This window comes from Triturus cristatus, chromosome 11 (genome assembly GCF_964204655.1).
Source record: "Triturus cristatus chromosome 11, aTriCri1.1, whole genome shotgun sequence".
NCBI lineage: Eukaryota > Metazoa > Chordata > Amphibia > Caudata > Salamandridae > Triturus > Triturus cristatus.
Window position 1 is genome coordinate 533,271,604 of NC_140594.1, and position 18,911 is coordinate 533,290,514.

General features: G+C 42.7%; 1 protein-coding gene across 4 annotated transcripts in view; it reads right to left on the minus strand.

Moving 5' to 3' along the window:
- The window catches only part of SLC4A5 (solute carrier family 4 member 5), a 753,917-nt gene that overhangs the window by 296,591 nt on the left and 438,415 nt on the right, over nucleotides 1–18,911 (minus strand). For all 4 annotated transcript variants that reach the window (XM_085633456.1, XM_085633454.1, XM_085633455.1 and 1 more), the window contains one exon: nucleotides 358–498. In XM_085633456.1, the coding sequence (XP_085489582.1) occupies nucleotides 358–498 (141 nt within the window). The remainder of the gene's footprint in view (nucleotides 1–357; nucleotides 499–18,911) is intronic.

Here is an 18,911-nt window from a genome sequence, read left to right on the forward strand (position 1 = left end):
ACAGTCCCTCACTGGCTGGGTTTGCTTGGAGTTGATGGCCAATATAAAAAATAGTAATATGTCCACCCATCCTAATTGAGCGGGTGGGCATATAGCCAATTATCTGATGGCCCTTAACCCAGCGGACTGTCGGAGAAGTTTGGCTATGGCAGTGACGGAATAGTCACTGCTGTAGCCAAACTTTAAGTCGGCCCAACCCACTATGTTGGCGGGGAGTTCTCTCTCCATCAACATATAAATCTGGTCCTAAATCTCTTGTTGTACTATGCATTTCCATAATGTGGCTACTTACATTATTTGAATTGGGTCTCATCTACAATTGCAGTTGGTTGATTGTTGTTTAGGACATTCCCTTACCTTCCTGTGTATGTCAGTTCTTCGCCGATCTCATGAGCTGCTGGCATCTCATTATCTTCACTTCCTCCACCTCCACTCCCTCCGCCACCTCCAGCTGACCCATTCATTTGTCCTGCTTCATTTACAGAAAAATTCGATTTTCTGAAGAAGAAATTGTAAAATATTTCTGTATGTTTATGATGAGTATGCAATACATCCCCCGTGCAACCATGCAATGAGTTTTGTCAGTACAACCTTTTATAGACTAATTGCAGCAAAAGAGATTTTAAAACAGACACGTAAGATAAACAGTTTCATATCACACATATAATAAGAAAAATGCCAGACTTTTCGTAGTGGCAACTTTTCATCATGGGCTCAAATTTTTATCAAATATAAATGTTAGAAACAGCGAACCGGAGAGAAGCATTTAACGCATTCACTGATAGTGTTTTAATTACTTTGAGGAATATGTATCAGTAGTAAGCATCCAAAGAACTACAACGTTATGCTTTAGAGGGAATTTAGAGAATGCAGGGCTTTTGTGTTTTTCTGACCTGCATCTCTGTCCCAAGAAACCTTGGGGTTTATTTACAAGCCACTTGTGGCACCAATGTGTCTCTTTTTGTGACACATCGGTGGCGCAATCTGCTGCCCCATATTTACAAGGACATGTACAGCCACTCTGCATTGCTTTTCGTGTCCTTGTAAATATGGCCCATTTACACATAACACTTTGCATGAAAGGGGCATTCCATGGGTGTTGCTGTGGGTGTTATCACGCAACACCCATGGAATCTGACACATTTCTAGATTTATGTTACAGCATGAACCTGGAAACGCGTCTGAATGCTAATCACCCCAGGGGAGGCATGGCCCGGAAAAATGTAATCATTTCTCCTAGTTTTTTCCTCTTTCTATGTGTGCTGGATTCTGCAGCACATATAGAACGAGGAAATCAGCTCTTGTGATTGTTTATGTGCAGGAAGTTGTCCCTTCTCTCACATAAACCATCATTTAAAAAAAAAAAAATGATGTTTCGCAATTTCTATGCGTGCTAATGCAGCACACATAGAAGTTTTAAAACACCATTTCAGATGTATTATGTGCAGGAAGGGACACCTTCCTGCACATAAACAATTATCCCCATAACACAGGCATCTTTGTAAGGGTGCCTGCATCGGCGCATGGGGGTTAATTGTGCACCAACGCAGGCTAGAGCAAAGGGATCTGTCATATTGTTGTAGATCCTTTATACTTGAACTCAGTTTTTTCATTAATATTCCTTTTCAGACACATTAAAATCATGACTTTTGAAAGTACTGATTACATTAACAATCCAGGAGACATATATTTCGCAATATCATGTAGCTTTTGCAAGGCTAACTAATCTGTGATTTAAACAGAGATTGAAGGTTATTGACCACTATTGTTTCAAGCCCTATTATAGTTTACTGGTTGTTAAAATGATGTATGATACATATTGTGTATGTATTAATTATGGTATTTTGGTCATGTGTAAAGATGGATTAGATAAATGAAGAAAATGTAAAACCCAAGAAATAGGAATAAATAATTGCTAACAAATAAAGAGCTTACTGTTCAGAATAAAATGGAGACTGAACAATGCACTGCTAGATGTTCTACAAGTCCATTTGCTGGTATTTTAGGACAGGTCAAGAAGTAACAAAATAAGAAGTTTAAGATAAAATATGCAGAAAGAATCCATAGAAAGTAAACATATTTTGCACTTCTTTGACATCTTACCCAATGATGATAAGTGTGGCTCCTCTGACCGATTTCTAAATCGGGGTACATTTCGTGAATCCCTCCAGTTTGTCTATGATCCTCATGGTTTAAGATCTTCTGATACAGATTCTGTTGGCTTTTGTAAGTGGTCAATCTGCTATCAAAGACTCGTTCACCGAAGTAAAGTGTATCTTTTTTCATATGTTGTATGGTTATAGCTAAAACCAACATGATATGGTTCTTGGAAACAAACCCAGGATTGCTCTAATGCTTAGTTCAATTCGAACAAGTCCAAGTGAAGACGCCCAAGTGAAGACGTCAATCAAGCTTTTGAGTGAAAGTGGACTGGTTTCCTACAAGAACCCAACTTGTAAGTTAAAACAAAATGGTACACTGTAAAATAGATCATTATGCCCCATAACTAAATTGGCAGAGCAATACAGAATATTTTTTATTTTAATAGTGAGAAAATCAAATCATATCAAATCAAATCAAATATTTTTACTGTGACCAGCCAAAATAGGCCATAAAAATGATCAAAACAGTAAAAACACCTTATTTACATTAAAGTGCACAGTATACGTTGGAGTTACAGAAGACAAAACTATGAAAAAACATTTCTAAAGCTTCGATTTGATGAGTTATAGAACAGAACCAGAAATCGTCACTAAAACTATAGGATGATCTAGAGCATGTTAAGAATGGATTTAATTGAATCCAGGCCCATTTAGTGTCCCAAAAGTGCAAAAAACATATAGGGCCTTATTACAAGGTTGGCGATCCATGATCCACGTTCCCCGCGGTTGCGGTTTGACCACTGCGAGGTCAGCGGTCGAACCACCATATTAGGAGTTGGGCAGATTGCTATTGCAAAGACTGTGGCTGAACCACCGACACCTCCAGCAAACCGCAGACCACCGGGGTCGGGGGTGTGGAAAAGCAGCAGTCATGGGGTGGTAAAGAGGAGTTTAACCGCCTTCCATATTACAAGTTGGCTTTCCGATGAGCCCGACCGCAGTGGTGGGACCGCCAGCTTCAAGTTGGCAGAAACTAAGGATTTGAAGTGCATACCCACTCCTTTCCTGTTCTTCCCATCAAAGTTTGATGTAGATCTCTTTCTTCTGGCCCCCTTCAAAGCAGCATCTTCATCCCGAGCATTATGACCTTGTTTGCGGTGATGTACTGGTGAGTCCTTTTTGTACCATATACCAATTGCATGGACTGCCCACAGATAGACAGGACTCCGGCAATAGGTAGATGGTATTTTAACACACGTATCTTGCATATGTGTGCATTTGACACATATGCAGTCGAAATGTTCACACAGGCATTGATACATATGGAAAAATAATCCCCACCGCCGCAACGTCACCACAGCCTGCAGCACTGTGGTCTACTGACGGCCGCTGCGTTCAGGCGGTTGGACCACCAAACTCTTAATCAGGCTTATAATATAAACTGCTACAGCATAAGTAAAAAGAAGGATTTGTTAGATTCAACGCTTTTATATACTAAATCTATTGTAAAAGCTTAGGCATTCTCTTAATAAGGTCAAGTAAGCGCTTCGGAGATAAGTTCAGCACACATAATTTTGCAGAGGCACATTACTTAAAGATTAATATATCTAAAAGTAAAATCATGTGCCTGCATGGAAGAAAAAAATTGCAGTATGAGAATTATGAATGGTCTGTGGGTGGCCAAAAACTAGAACTTGTAAAATCGTATGTTTTCTTGGGAAAAACAGTGTGTGGTAATCTAAGTAATAAAGCTTATATAGAAAATAACATTTGTAAAGCTATCTCTCAAGGGAAAAGCTTGGGCGCCCTTTATAGATCAACTGGGAAAAGACACTTTGCACTTTTGTTAGAGGTTTTCCGCGCAAAAATCCCCGCTTCTCTGTTGTATGGTATTGAGCTGCTTGACATAGAGAAATGAGGTTTTTTAGATACAACAGAAGGAAAAATTCTAAGGTGTCTAGCTTCGGTCAACTCTGCTTGTCCTTTGGCAGCTCTAAGGTTAGAATTTGGCCTAAGAAGTAGCTGGGTACAGGGTCTGGCGGGGATAGTGCGATGGGTTGTAAGCTTTTTTTTTTTTTTTTTTTTTATTCCTCATTTACTGCCATGGTTCCAGACTACTGAAAGCCTGCTGCTTGGGTAACAGGAGCTACGGGCGCACCGTTGTGCTGGCACAGCAATTGCTGGGAGGGCAAAAGATAAGAGATCAAATATAAGAGCCCTACAGCCACCACGGCCGCCCTAACAGCTCAACCCTTGCTAGCCAGCTGACAGAAGTTAACCATCTTTGTGGTTATTCATGCTGGAAAGGATATGTGCGACCTGGGCAAGAGAAAGAGGGAGACCATCAATGAGACAGCAAGGTGGCACTATGGCAGAATAATCATCGGAGCTGGGGAAAAAAAAAAAAAAACCTAAAAAAAAAAAAAAACCCCAGCAAGTTCAAACAGTCCCGTCCAGCATCTTCCAGTAGTTTCTCCTGTCACGATTACCGGCCCTAGCTATATCTAGTTTAGAGAACTGAAGCAGAGATCTACGCCACTCAAAAAAAGATGGTGGCGTAGGTTCTTTCCAACGTTTACAAATTTCTCTTCGAGCAGTTAACATTGCGTAGAATAGTAGGTTACCAGCCATAGATCGTAAATTGTCTACTGTTCCAAAAATTACAAGTTTCAGATCTATTAATATTGGACGACCCAGGCTGGCCGAGAGTTTATTGCTAATTGCATCCCAAAATGGAGTTAAATGGGGACACTCAAAGAACATATGTGTATCTGCAGCCTCCATAAGTCCACATCTCGGGCAAACCACCGGGCCTCCTGCAGCAAATTTCGAGAGTCTTTGTGGAGAATAATAAGCTCTATGTAAAGTGAACAGGTGATTCCTGCGTAGCCGAGCTGGTTTGACTAATTCCCACAACAGTTTACAGGACATCAACCAGAGATCTGCAACATTGGAGGCTGGCAATGAAGAGCTCCAGAGCTGTTTTGGGAGATCAAAATCGCCGTCCATTTCGTCCAATATTAAAGAATACCATAGTGAAACCTCTTTTTTTACAGGAGTCTGATCAACCAAAAGAGTTTCCAAGTGGTTTCCTCCCCCTAGAACAAACTTATCAAGCCGTGTGGGTCGTGATGTTACTGCTTGGGACCAACTTACTATTTGTAAATACTTAAATCTTGAGAAATTGGGCCCAACTTTACGAACTAAATCCTCCCAGGGGATCAAGGTCCCTTCCACAAAAAGATCTCCCCAAACAGCTATCCCTGATTCCCTGAGTGGTACTGCAAGTGCATCACTTAGCCAGTTTGGGGGCTCTGGAAGATCCCAAAGGGGAGCTCTGCTAGAATAATACCCTAGTTTAGTAGAAATTTTAATTTTGCCCAAGTTCTTGCCAGGCCCTGTAAAATCTTTAACTTTACCTTTTTGAAAAATTTGGGGTCTCCAAACTTAAACAAAAAAACCTGACTGCCCAGCTCCTTCGCTCTTCAACAAGGTAGAAAACAAGTTGCCAATCCCATCACCTGCAGGAGTTTTTAAGAGCATACGTGAATGGGAAAGCTGAAAAGCCCAGGCATAAATTTGTAGATCGGGCCCTGCCAAGCCCCCCTTCTCCCTTCGACGCCTTATCTTTTTCCAAGCTATCCTTGGATTTTTATTGCACCAGATGAAAGAACTGATCTCACCCTGGAGTTTAGACAACAAAGCAGGTTCAAAATAAAGAGGGATTGTATTAAACAAAAAAGAGATTTTGGGAAGGATAGACATTTTGACTAAGTTAACTCTGCCAATTAGAGTAAGAGGAAGATGTACCCAAGCTCTCATCAATTTCCGACATTCTTTTGCGATCCTGGCAAAGTTATTAGACGCGATCAAAGTGATGTCTTTAATAATATTTAACCCCAAATATCGAAGACATTTATTTGAGCCGTTGCTAAAACTGCTCCCGACGTCATTCCATACCAACGTTTCAGTTTTGGCAGCATTTACTTCGTAACCGGAAACATTTCCAAATTCGACTGCCAAGCTGATAACTGCCGGGAAAGCAGTATCGATGTCTGATGTCATAACCATGAGGTCATCCGCGTATAACGCAACTTTCTTCTCCCATTCCCTATATATGAAAGGTTTGATACGGGGTTCCTCACGAATTTTTTGAGCCAAAGGTTCGATATAGAGGTCAAATAAAAGAGGAGAAAGAGGACAGCCCTGACGGGTCCCTCTGGAGATGGGAAATGGTTCAGAGAGTCCGCCATTAACAAGTACCCGAGCTGTTGGACAGTTGTATAACAACCGTACAGCCCTTTGAAAGTTTCCCCCCACGCCAAACTTAGCCAAGACCCCCGACAGGTACAACCAATTGACCCTGTCGAAGGCCTTGGTGGCGTCGAGCGTGAGAATGGCCAACGGGGCTGCATTCAAGGTGGCCATATCTATGGCCCCAATTAGATCATATGTTAACTCGAAGAGCTGGCGGCCTCTAATAAATCCCTTTTGGTTAGGATGTACTAATGCGGGTATGACTTGACCCAGTCTTCTAGCCAACAAGGAGGCAAAGATTTTGTAGTCTGCATTTAAAATGGATATGGGGCGATAAGAGCCACAGTCATCAGGAGGTTTACCGGGTTTTAATATAAGAGTGATAGAAGCTTCATTCCAAGTTGCTGGTGGTATGGCCCCTCCTACTATAATATGATTAAATAATATTGTAAGAAAGGGAGAAATTTCTTCTACCAGGATCTTATATAGTTCTGCCGGTAGGCCATCCGGACCAGCGGCTTTTCCCCTCTTACTAGCACGGATTGCCCCTTCTACCTCTTCCTTGGTTACCTCCTTTTCCAAGAGATACCCCTTAGCCAACTCTCTATATCTGCTGAGTCAATATTCTTGTCCTCCAGATAGATGTTCTGGAAAATTTTTTTAAAAGCGGTTCTAATCTCTATATCAGAGGAAGCAGTACCCTGGGTGGTTGTTACCTCGCTAATAATGTTACGCGCTCTATCAGACTTAGCCTTCCAGGCCAACAGTTTACCAGCCCCCTCTCCATATTCAAAATGCGACAGTTTACTCGCTTCCCATTTTTGCAAGATACGTGTATTTAATACGTCGGATAAACCCGCTTTAAGGGAAGCCAACTTCTCTTGGAGCGCAGAGTAAATATCTGTAAGATCTTTATTAGTGACATTAATTTCTGCTTGCACTTCCAGAAGCGCAGCTTCAATAGATGTTACCTCCTGGACATAAAGCCTCCTTCGATGTACAACCTTATTTTTAATTACTCCACGAAGACTACACTTAAATGCATCCCAAACGACCCGAGGGTCTGAAGATCCAATGTTTATACGCATGAATTCAATGGTTTCTGATCTAATGGACAACACATCTTGGGAACAGGAAAGTAAAGATCTATCAAATGACCAAGAGTAGGTAAGAGGTTTAGTTACACCGACCAGTTCCAAAAGAACAGCAGAGTGATCTGAGAGATGCGAAGGAAGGTAAGAGATGTCTTTAACTGAATCAACCAAGATATGGCTTATCAGAAAGTAATTGATTCTAGAACGATGGTGATACTTGTGATTGTAGAAAGAAAAACCTGGTTTCGTACCTGCTCTTGCCCGCCAGATGTCAACGTAACCGTATTGTTTCATGGAACTCTGCAAAAAAGCTCTGGCTTTAGAAGGAGCTAACTGCCTGCTACAAGGGATCTTATCCAAAGATGGATCGAGTACTATATTAAAATCTCCTGAAAGGATTATGGGATCCGGAAAGTGTAACAGACTTGAGAAAAGAGACTCTAGAGGAGCAGGATCGTCCTGGTTGGGACCATAAAAACCTGCAAGTGTTAGATTTACCCCTCCAATAACCACCTGAGTAATTGCCCATCTGCCTCCCGGGTCAACCTTACAGGTTATGATCCTAGTATTGACTGGTTTTTTAAAGAGAACAGTGACACCCCTCGTATTCGAAGTCTGGGAGGTAGATACCGATATGTCAATCCACCTGTTCCTTTTCACTAAGTCCAACATCTCCTCTTCGATTAGATGTGTCTCCTGGAGTATAATGATCTGCGCATCAACATCACGAAGATACTGAAAAATTCTGTTTGCCCTTGATTTGGTTCGCAGACCATTAACATTCCAGGAGAGAATCCTGAGATCACTCATAGCTCAAGTTCCACCCTTTAGATGAGTTAAAATATAAGAATTCATACCAGGAAAAAACAAAGGAAAATATAAATTTACAGAACTGAATCTGGGACCAGACTGAAAACGAGGAAACTTTTCTGTTAATGCTAACCCACACCCCTAACCTTACCCCTACATCCCAGTGGCCTACCCGCACCCCCCCTACCCCCTGGGGAACCCTTGCCAAGTCCAACCGGAAACCGGTGTGTGGTGCCCCTTGCCCAACCCCACCCCCCGGAGTGTATGTACAATTGATATAGTTCCACTATATGTGAGTATTTATGTTTAATATAGAAAAAAAAAATTGTGTTTTTTTTTTTTTCTTTTTTTTTTCCCCCTTGGGTTGTAAGCTTGATAAAGAGTGACCCCAGCTCACTAAGATCCTTAATTAAGAGAGAAGTATTAGAAAATTTAAAGGAGCAGTCTGTAATTTGTAAAAATTTTAGAATTGTGGCCGACCTGCTACGATTAGATGAATCTCTGTTTTTCTCCCTATCACCACAACAATTAAAGGCCACTTTGAAACAGGCCACTTGGGAATTAAGCTTCACTAGGGATAGGGAAGCTCGTATTTTAAAGAAGGGCATCCACCCGGTCATAGACTCTTGTATGATACATAAGGCACAGGCTTATATTTTGTGGAACCTGCCTCATGGGGTGCTCCGGTTTTGGCTTCTTCTGAGACAAGATATACTCCCTTTAAATAAAACTTTGTCTAAATGGTACGGTTCCTCTGAGACTTGTAACTTGTGTAATAACTCTATCCAGGACATTAATCATGTGTTATTTATTTGTCCCGCTCTATTATTATGCCGGCGCAAATGGGTGAGACCAATCTGTTTACAATTATCTATTCTTTCGGCCTCCGCACTAACTGCCTCTATCTATGAGCCTCTTAATGAAATGTTTTGTCACAAGATTTTTTAAAGTGTTTTTTAAATTTATATTAATTGTACCTATCATGATGGTTGTAATTATTTATTCTGATTTTACTGGATTCCTATATAGTATTAAGGGTATAAGGATCTTTTTATCTTCTTTATTGGAAAAAATATATATATAATGTTTCGTAGCTTGTGATTTCTTATTATCGATTTTTGCCTATTTTGTAGAAACTTTGTTGTATATTTTCAGCTTTTTGCGTTGTTGGTTTATGTGGATCTCTTCTGAGTTCCAAGATCATAAATAAAATAAACTTGAAACTTAAACTTGATAAGTTCAACACACCTACTAGGACTTCACGTTCAGAATATTGTTAAAAAACACAGACAATATTTTCCAGGCTTATATCCTGCTCTTCCAAGCTGCCAATATGGCCAAAAAGATTTTCTTAATTTCTATTCTCATTCAGAAGGCTTACGCTTCATTGCACAATATGATTTTATGGTTAAGAAAGAGCGGATGTAGATAGAATTTCCGGATCTATAAAACATTCTGGCATAGCAACAAGAAATTGATAATTTTTTCTTGACCTCCTAGAGAGCATTGACACAGATCTGCTCCCTCAACAGGCTTTGTGGACCATCTTTTGACTGTTGATGCAAGTGATGAAGTTCCCAGTCGAATAGGAAATCCTGCCTATTATATGCTCAAGATGCTAATAAAGAACAAGTCTCATGAATGTCCAGTGAGTTAATGGTATGCATTACACACAACTTTTAGGGAACAGTAATTGCTCTTTTGCCAGCTTTGCTTCGTTGAACAAGTTAGAACTTATAGGGAGGAGCAAGTAGCACTGATATTAATGGTGGATGTTTGAAAAAGACAGTGAATCAACTTTTATACCTTGTATTTGCTCTTTCATTATCTATTGAAATTCACTTCTCCAAAGGAAAGCATTGCTGTATCATTGTTTATGTTTTGGTAAATAATGACACACTGCTGACCCAACCACCTCCCTCCTGGGGTCACCTAGCAAGATCCTAAGACACTGTGCCACGGATTTACCAAAGCTTTGAGCTGGCATAAAGCAACACATGGTAATTACTGTCCAGCACAGAAAGGTGGTCTGTATAGAAAAGGTACTTTGGGATACTTTACATTGCTTTGCATCCAAAATTAATGTCTACTCGAAGCAGACGTAAACGAGGAGATATGTCCTTAGTGCTGAAACAAATGACACATTGCACATATGCTGTGGGTGACAGCAGAAACAGGCCAACCTTAGGAGATACCAGTCTGTGCTGTGTTTTTCATGCAGTCCAGTGCAGCCAATTTAGTTGCTCTGCTGTGGTGCATGAAAAATTAGTAAATCTGTGCCAAGGTCATTTTAGATTTATGCCCTAGCGATCCAGCCAGGTGAGCAAGTGTCTAGGGTGAGTTGTGTCCATGTTTTTTGCCTGGGTGGGTGCACTAAATCAAATTGTATTTTATGATAGGGTGCTGTAGTCCCTGTGTTTCAATAATGAATTAATGCTGAAAATATACTGACAGGTTTGCACTATGTTGTTTGAGGTAATTCTTCCCCAGATCTGCCCCTTCTCTTTGCTCTTCTTAGCTAACGCTCCCTATCTTCATGGGTTGACTTTGCCGTACTTCCAAATAGAGAGACACTTCTTGTTAATAGTTTTATCAGCTTCAAGGCCTGTCCGGCACAATCATATCATTTCCACCTTCCTAGGTGGATCCTGAAGTGTCACGTGGTTTTAGGCCACTCCCTATTTACAGTGCTAAGTTAGCTCAATCAAGTTAGCTGTTGGAAAAAAATCTTGTTGCTTTTGCTGCCTTTGCACCCAACACTGTTGTTACATGTTATTCATTTGAGAAATGCAGACTCACTCTTGTCTCAAGTGAATGTTATTTATACATCCTTAACAGTTGCTAGTGCCCTTGGTCTGTACATCGAGTAAAGAACTGTTCTAGGACACTAGACGGTGCCGGCTGATTATGTTCAGGGTGATCGTACCACTGTTTAGTCACAACATGCACGCAGCTGCAAATACCAGAATGTCGTGGGCTTTAATATCACAGCGCAGCATATTGTTAGGGCATTCGATAGAAGAGCTGTTGCAGAGAACACTGAGCTGATCCTGTGATGTGATACACCAAAGCTGATCTATACGGTATGGGGTCCCCTATGCAAGCCTATGAGACCTTCTAATAGTCTAATAATATTTTATTAGTTGCTAGAGAAAGGAGGGTGGTTCTTTTCCACTGTCATTAGTAATATGATCGCTCCTTTCATTTTCTATGGTATTGTAACAATGCTAATGGTAATGATCTTAACCATTTGTCTACTTATGTTAGCCAAAGTACTGTATAACAGGACTCGAGGTTTATGAATAAATTCTTTAAACTTTACTGTGTCTTAGTTATTCTGTTGTGGACTGATATATATGTGCAAACGGGTATTTCGGGTTCCCACCATTCCTGAGAATAACTAAGTCGCATGTTCTGGGTTGTCTATACATTGGGACCGCCGAGCTAAATCTCGGATAACGAATGTGACACTAAGCTAGTCGGATAAGGGGTTCTTAGTTCTGAGGGGAGTTTCTGGTACACCACAATTCTCTAAGGTTCTGGTTTCCTGCGCATAGTTCTGTGCATACGCAGAATCCCTACAACATGGCGCACCTAACGTTTGGTCTTAATATCTGAGATGCCTTAGTTGTGCTTTTTATTAGTCCACAACGCCCTCACTCTGGTTTCCGGATAACGGGAGTGACGGTTTAACCTACCTAGGTTTAAGGCTATAGGTTCTTTCAAGCTTGATAATAAAAATGGTTACACTAATCTAAGCCCAAGTGCTACTGAAGATCTCGTTGTATCTTCTTTTTAATCCTAATGGCGGTAGATATTCCCGCTCATAGTAGGGTGTCTCTGCGTGCTCATTTGAGGACGTATGGGGTGCCTGATGACGGGATGGCAGTGGTGTTTGTCGTAAGTGCAAGTGCCACTTACCCTTATGAGTTGTTTTACTCTTGGGTTACATTTGAGGCTGTGGAAGATACAGATAAAACGTTCCACAAATACACTGCTACGCAGGTGCCTCTACATTATACCCCATATATGGCTTTAGAAATTCCTATTTCAACCTGGCAGCACACTATTTGGTTTAATGGCGCCCTCCCCCACACTGTCACCCCGGCGAGACTGGGTCCTTTGTCAATTGAAGGAGCTACTTGGCCGGTGCTGGCCGGACATACGCCTCATCCACGCTACCTGACGGTAGGAGTGGATAACTTACGTATACTACACACGACCTTGATTACGGTCCATAGGGCGTTAGTGCAGTATGTGTCGCGCACTGTACAGGTGGGGGCACCTGCAGTTGCGGGACACGGGGCTGATCACCATCATGCGGTTGTGATCAGTCCTGTAATGGTAAACGCGGTTGTTGGCAAGCGCCCCCAGAATAAGGATGAGTATCCTTATTGGCTTGCAGAGAAATTCGATCAACTGGAAGCCGTGTTTCCTAACACTAGTCCTGTGGATAAACACAGGATACTCACTATTACTTTGCCGAAAGAACTAGTCCCGGACATTGTCGATTGTGACAATTGGGGCAAAGTCTTCGCCGCGACCTATTCGAAGTGCTTCGGCACTACGTCTATGTCGGTACTACCTTCCGTTATCAAGAAGGTCCAGGAGGACCATGGGGCGGAAGCAGCTATTGAATTGGGAATGCGGCTTATCGACAGCTTCGATATAGTATGTTCCATGATTATGGGAAATCTCAAAGGAGATGCCATGCAGTTTCAAGTGGGAAACATGATGGCACTTATTGCGGATGACGATAAGCCGAGGGAGTTTGCAAAAGTTATTGCGAAAGCCTATAGGATGGTTGGACGTAGTGCCCTAGGCGTGAAACCCGTCATCAAAATTCCTGATGTAGTACAGCACACTAAAGTGAGTTCGTCTACAAAATACGATAAACCCAACTTTCCAAAACAAAATTGGCAAGCTAAAAAACAAGATAAACAGCAACAGAAACTGGAGACTCGTCCAGCGTCCCCAGTTCAGGCATATGTTGAATGCACTTATGATTTGCGTGATCGTTCTCGTATTAAGTCACCTGATAGGTTTCAGGTTCCTGACCAGCGCTCTCCTCGTTCTTCACAGGAAACGGCGGCTTCACACTTTGGTGGAGGAGACCGTGGGAGAGGCCGGGGTGCTCAAGGTCGAGACCAGCCCCGACAGGCGGACGGAAAAGGCAAGCAGGAGGATTCTGCACGTCCACGTCCTCCGTTTCAGAAAAAGAAGGTTGCTGCAATCTCAGCGAAGTATGCCTCAGATGGTGCGGACACAGCTTCTGAACATGAAATGGGCGCTGACGCTGCTAGACAGCGCGGCGGAAGTTACAGTAGTGCGGGGAGCACTGCGTCCATTTCTGGAGGCGTCAGCAACTAAAATCTATGTAACAGTAGAAACTGCTGATACTCGCGTAGCCCCCCCTGAGAGATTATTTGACGTAGTCCTCAAAATTGAGGGTGACATACAACGAAAAATTAACGCGGTATTTTGGGATAATCTAACAACCACCTATGATATACTATTGGCGGAGAAAGATTGGCCCCCGGCTTTCGTTCTAAACGCTCCAAGGGGGGAAGAAGTCATTCTTCCTTCTTTTGGACACGTAGTGCCCAAGGAGGAGTCTAAGAAGTTGGCCGAGGAGTGGGCGCGGGTGCTTGCACCTGCGTTGTATCGTAATCAGGTGGGGTGGGATAAAAGTTCTACCCTCCACGAATTTCCATTGCGGTCCGACCCCCAGCCTCAGCCCCAATACCCTATGCGTCGTGAGGCTAGGTCTCACGTCGCGGCAATCCTTGAACAATTAGAATATCAGGGAGTAATTGAAACGTGTGTGTCATCCATGAATAATCCTTTATTCACTGTAACGAAGCCTGACGGATCGTACCGCCTAGTTTTGGATTACCGGCACTTAAACTCACACTGCCGGAATTGTGCGGTGCAAAATACCCATAGTTCAGCTCTCGTCGATAGTCTTGTGAGAAAAAGGTTCAAAACCAAACTCGACTTGTCCAATGGTTTTTATTGCCATAACATATCCCCTCATAGCTATGAGTGGACCGCTTTTACTTCGGGTGGTGAACAAAAAGTGTTCAAAAGGCTACCAATGGGCTATAAGAATAGTCGTGGGGTATTTGCTGCCCGTGTGGTCTCTCTCTTAGAGATGGTAGACCCGGAGGCGTACTCGTACGTTGATGACATCTACTTAACAGACGACGAGTTGCTTCCACACCTTGCTCGCGTGGACAACATAATTACTATGTTTGCGGACTTTGGTTACAAGTTTAACTTTAAGAAGTCCCACATTGCCGAGTACACAGTTTTATTCTTGGGGTACGAACTCAACAATGAGGGCCGAGGCTTGGCTCCGCAGTTCCTTGAGAAATGCGCACGCCTTCGTATCCCTACCACACTGAAACAACTACAATCATTGCTGGGCTTTCTGAATTTCGGTCGTACCTACATTCCTGAATATGCCCAGCGTATCAAGACACTATATGCCTTGGTGCAACCTACTTTTACCAAATCTTGCTGGCTGCCAGAACATTCGGCTGCATTACACTCTTTGCAGTCTGACCTTCTTACTGCAAAATATTTACAAACTCGTGATAACCACACAAACCTGGTCATAAGAATTGTACCGGGTGTGGAGGGGTTCACGTACTTAACATACAATGAAGGAGACACTGTCCCCATTGCTTACAAATCTCATTTATATACTTCGGCTGAAATGCGCTTCTCCACTGTCGAAAAAGTTTTGACAGCAGTTCAGATGGCAATCCTGAAAGAACGAGCGCTATCACAGGGGAAGCGCATGATGGTGGTAACACCATTTCCTGCCTTAGAGGCAGTCACTAAAGCAAGTGTGCCGAATTCTAAAGCTTTGCATCCAAGGTGGATACAATGGGCGACCTCCTTAGCCTCGCCTGATGTCGAATACATCTTTGACGCAGGACTTCAGACTCAGGAGAGTTTGGAGTATGAATTAGTTCATCCAGCTCCACTTACATTGCGCCCGTTGGAGGAGTTCCATTGTGTCATATACACTGATGGGTCCGCGCAGCCCGCAACTGGATCAAGGCACGCTTATTCAGCGGCTTGCGCAATTGTTGTTGGTACTTTCGTGAATGGAGAATTCATACAGGATGCGGTGCATACGCAGACTTTGGGTGATTGTACCGCACAATTGGCAGAGCTTAGAGCTCTGGTGCTTGCACTGGAGTTTGCTGATTACAGAGTCACAGCTCTTATAGTGAGTGATTCTTACTATTGTGTACAATCTTACAACGACAATCTGATGTTTTGGATCGCGAATGGATTTCGTGATTCAAAAGGTAGCACAGTGAAGCATAAAACGCTTTGGGCTAGGGTGGCTGAACTAAAATGCAGTCGACCCCTTGTGAATGTTATTCACACTCTTGGTCACCAACGAGTTGGCGTCCATGCTGTCGGTAACAGTTTGGCTGACGAGGCAGCTAAAACAGCAGTGGCAACATACGTAGTAGCAGCAGTTACAAGATCCCAAAGTAAGATCGATGATGACATCTTGGCAGCTATTGCTGCATCAGAGACTGGGACGAACTTCCCTAGAGGTTTCCCTTCTCGATACCATTATCACTTAAGTCCTGATAACGTCCCGTTAGTGAGGATTAATGATGTTGGGGATAGGGTTATTCCCAATTCGGACTGCAGGCCCGCATTGGTACAAGCTGCGCACGAGGGTGTTGCGTCTGCGCACGCCGGAGTGTCCGCAACTGTGTCACTGTTGCAACAGCGTTATTGGTGGTACGGTTTGTACAAACATACACGGACTTATGTCCTCAATTGTGGGATTTGCCAACAAATAAAGCCATCTACGGTGGCGCGTCCACCACAAACGCAGCTGCATATATCTAATCAACCACTAGCGTGTGTTTATTTAGATCACTGCGGTCCTTTTTCCTCGGACACTGCGTACAAGTATATCTTGGTTGCAGTAGATTCGTGCACACGTTTTCTTTGGGTGTGGCCACACAGGAGTGCTGATGCCAGGACTGTCATCAAAGCATTGCGTGTCTTTGTAGGGAGTTTTGCATGTGGCACTCTTCACTCTGATCAGGGCCCTGCGTTCGCCTCTAAGGCTTACAAAGAAGCTATGAGAAGTTTGGGGGTCCAAGTCAAATTTTCGTCTCCATACCGGCCTGAGGGCAATAGTGTTGTGGAACGAATGAACCGTGACCTAAAGCAATCATTGACAGCCAGGGTGTTAGGTACTGGCAAAAACTGGCTAGCCCATTTGTATGACGTCCAACGTGCACTTAATAATCTCCCTAGAAGGTCTCTGGGTTGGAGGACCCCGTACATGATGCTCTTCGGAGTTCGAATGTTTGTCCCTGACATTGAGGGTCTCGACATGGCGGCGGAAGCCGCGCCTTTTGACTTAGATGACCACTGTACTGTCTTACAGAATCTTCAAGAAACAAGAGACACTCTAGCAAAAGAGCACATATCCTCTGCGACCGAAGCTGGACTTCAGATTCCGGTAGTCGGCTGGCTACCCAGAGTTGGTGATCTGGTCCGTGAGAAGGTGGAGAAGAAGAAGGAGTTTGGCCCCTCTTATCGTGCACCAGTGCCGGTGCTTGGAGTTGAGGGTACCCGCACAATTGTTTTGCCTCCACTTCCTGGTCACAGAGACAACAGGTACATTTCAGTTGACAATGTCAAGCTACACAGGGTGGCCGATACTCCATAGTCTGACACCTTCAGTTTCTTGCCCTTCGATGATGCGCAGTTCTGTTGTGGTTCCACCATCTGACATCGTGCCTGAGGTTGCCATTGAAATGCAAGTACTTTCTGATTCTGCTGTTTCACCTGCGGATGGTGCTCTGCCTGATGATGCTGAGTATTCTTATCCTGCTGATGTCCCTTTGTCCCTTTTGCATTCAACTGACATTGTCCAGTCTAATTCTTCCTTTGGAACTGAATCATTGACTTCCACTGCCCCTTCCAAATTTTCAAAATTTTTTGCCTGGTTCAAGTGACAATTTTTGGTTCCCCCCTGGATTTACATTTGGCTGGTGCTCATTTGCATTTTTTTGTTCATGTCCATTGGTTTTGTGGTAGTGTTTTTTAGGCTGATAAATGGACACTACCTGAATGAACGTTCTACAATTAGATTAATTTATGGAACTTTGGCCCCACATTCATCGTCGCACATCATGAAGAGGGACCAGACTTTTGTAAATATCACCGCCTGGCCTGTCCGTGATGGAATGGCATGGGATGCAGTTAAATTTCAAATTCATGGGCCCACGGAAGTGATTAATGTGCCATCTGTATATCGTGTTTCTATGGGTGATGTGGTGAAGCAAGACATTCGATCTGATGATTGGGATGTTAAAACTATAGAGACACTGTTTTCTGATTTGAAATACTATGCCGCATTTGATGCTGGGGATTTGTATTTGAATAATGAAAACTATGCAGCACAGTTTTGTTATCAACATTATGGCACACATTTTCTTCATAGGGCGAACACATTTCGTAGTTTAGTCAACTTTACGCAGTGGGAACATTGCCCAGCCCCGAAGATTGGTAGTTCAAAAACATTGATCGAAAATTTTTCGTATTTTTCGGATTTCAGTGTATCCAATAATGCATCTTTTTATTTTAAGCTCAGAGACGAACCTATTTCAAAGGTGCGTTTGACCCACACTAAATTGTTGTTTTCTAAGTCCTTCATGGACGATTTGGCAATTGGAGGGTATGACGTTTGGAAACATACTATTGATCTCAAATCGGTTTGGGGAACTAAATCTTGGCAAGTACAAGGTACAGAAGCTTTACATCGTGCCTGCCTCATCCCTAACCACATGTTATTTTTAAATTCCACAATTTTTCAGACAACCTGTTTGGGAATGGCTATTTCTAAAAAATTAAATTCCCCCTCAATCCCGGATCTGGGTGCTTATCCTGGTTGGGAGAATCACACAGATCTGTCCCTTACTATGTTGCAGTCTTTTATTTCCAATTCCACCTTTAATATTAGTACACTGGACCCTAAAGGTTGGTTGGTATGGCAAAAAAGTTCGGATACCTGTCAACGTAGATTTTTGGGGTTGATTCCCGGGTACATACAGGATAGAGTAGACCCTCGTTTTTTGTCCTCACACACTGTCACTACCTACTCGGTAGGTAAATTGTGTCAGTCATGGTTGCAACATTCCACATTAGAATCAGTTAAATTTCACTTGTCCCGTTTGCATGACAAAATTGATTTGAATGATTTTGTTAAAGGTCCCGCATTGGGAAGATCCAAAAGATGGGTGTATGCTGTTTACAACGAGGTTTGGAAGTTGTCGCAGATTGAGGCTGCTTCCAGGCTCCGTGCTATTGACCAGGCCAATATGGAAAAAGTGTTGGCAGTAATAGATAATAGTATAAATACCTTATCTTCGAGAATATATACATTGGATAACATTGTTTCATCTGTTGTAGATATTGTCCAGGACGATGTGTCTGTGTTGTATCATGGTCAAAATCAATTGCGTTCGATAATGCAATTTGCATGGACTTTGCAGACGTTAAAGGCGGGGAAAGTGCCGTGGGATTATATGAATATTTCTTCTTTATTCCGCCCATTTAATCTGACAGCAAAGCAGCAATTCATGTCCATGAA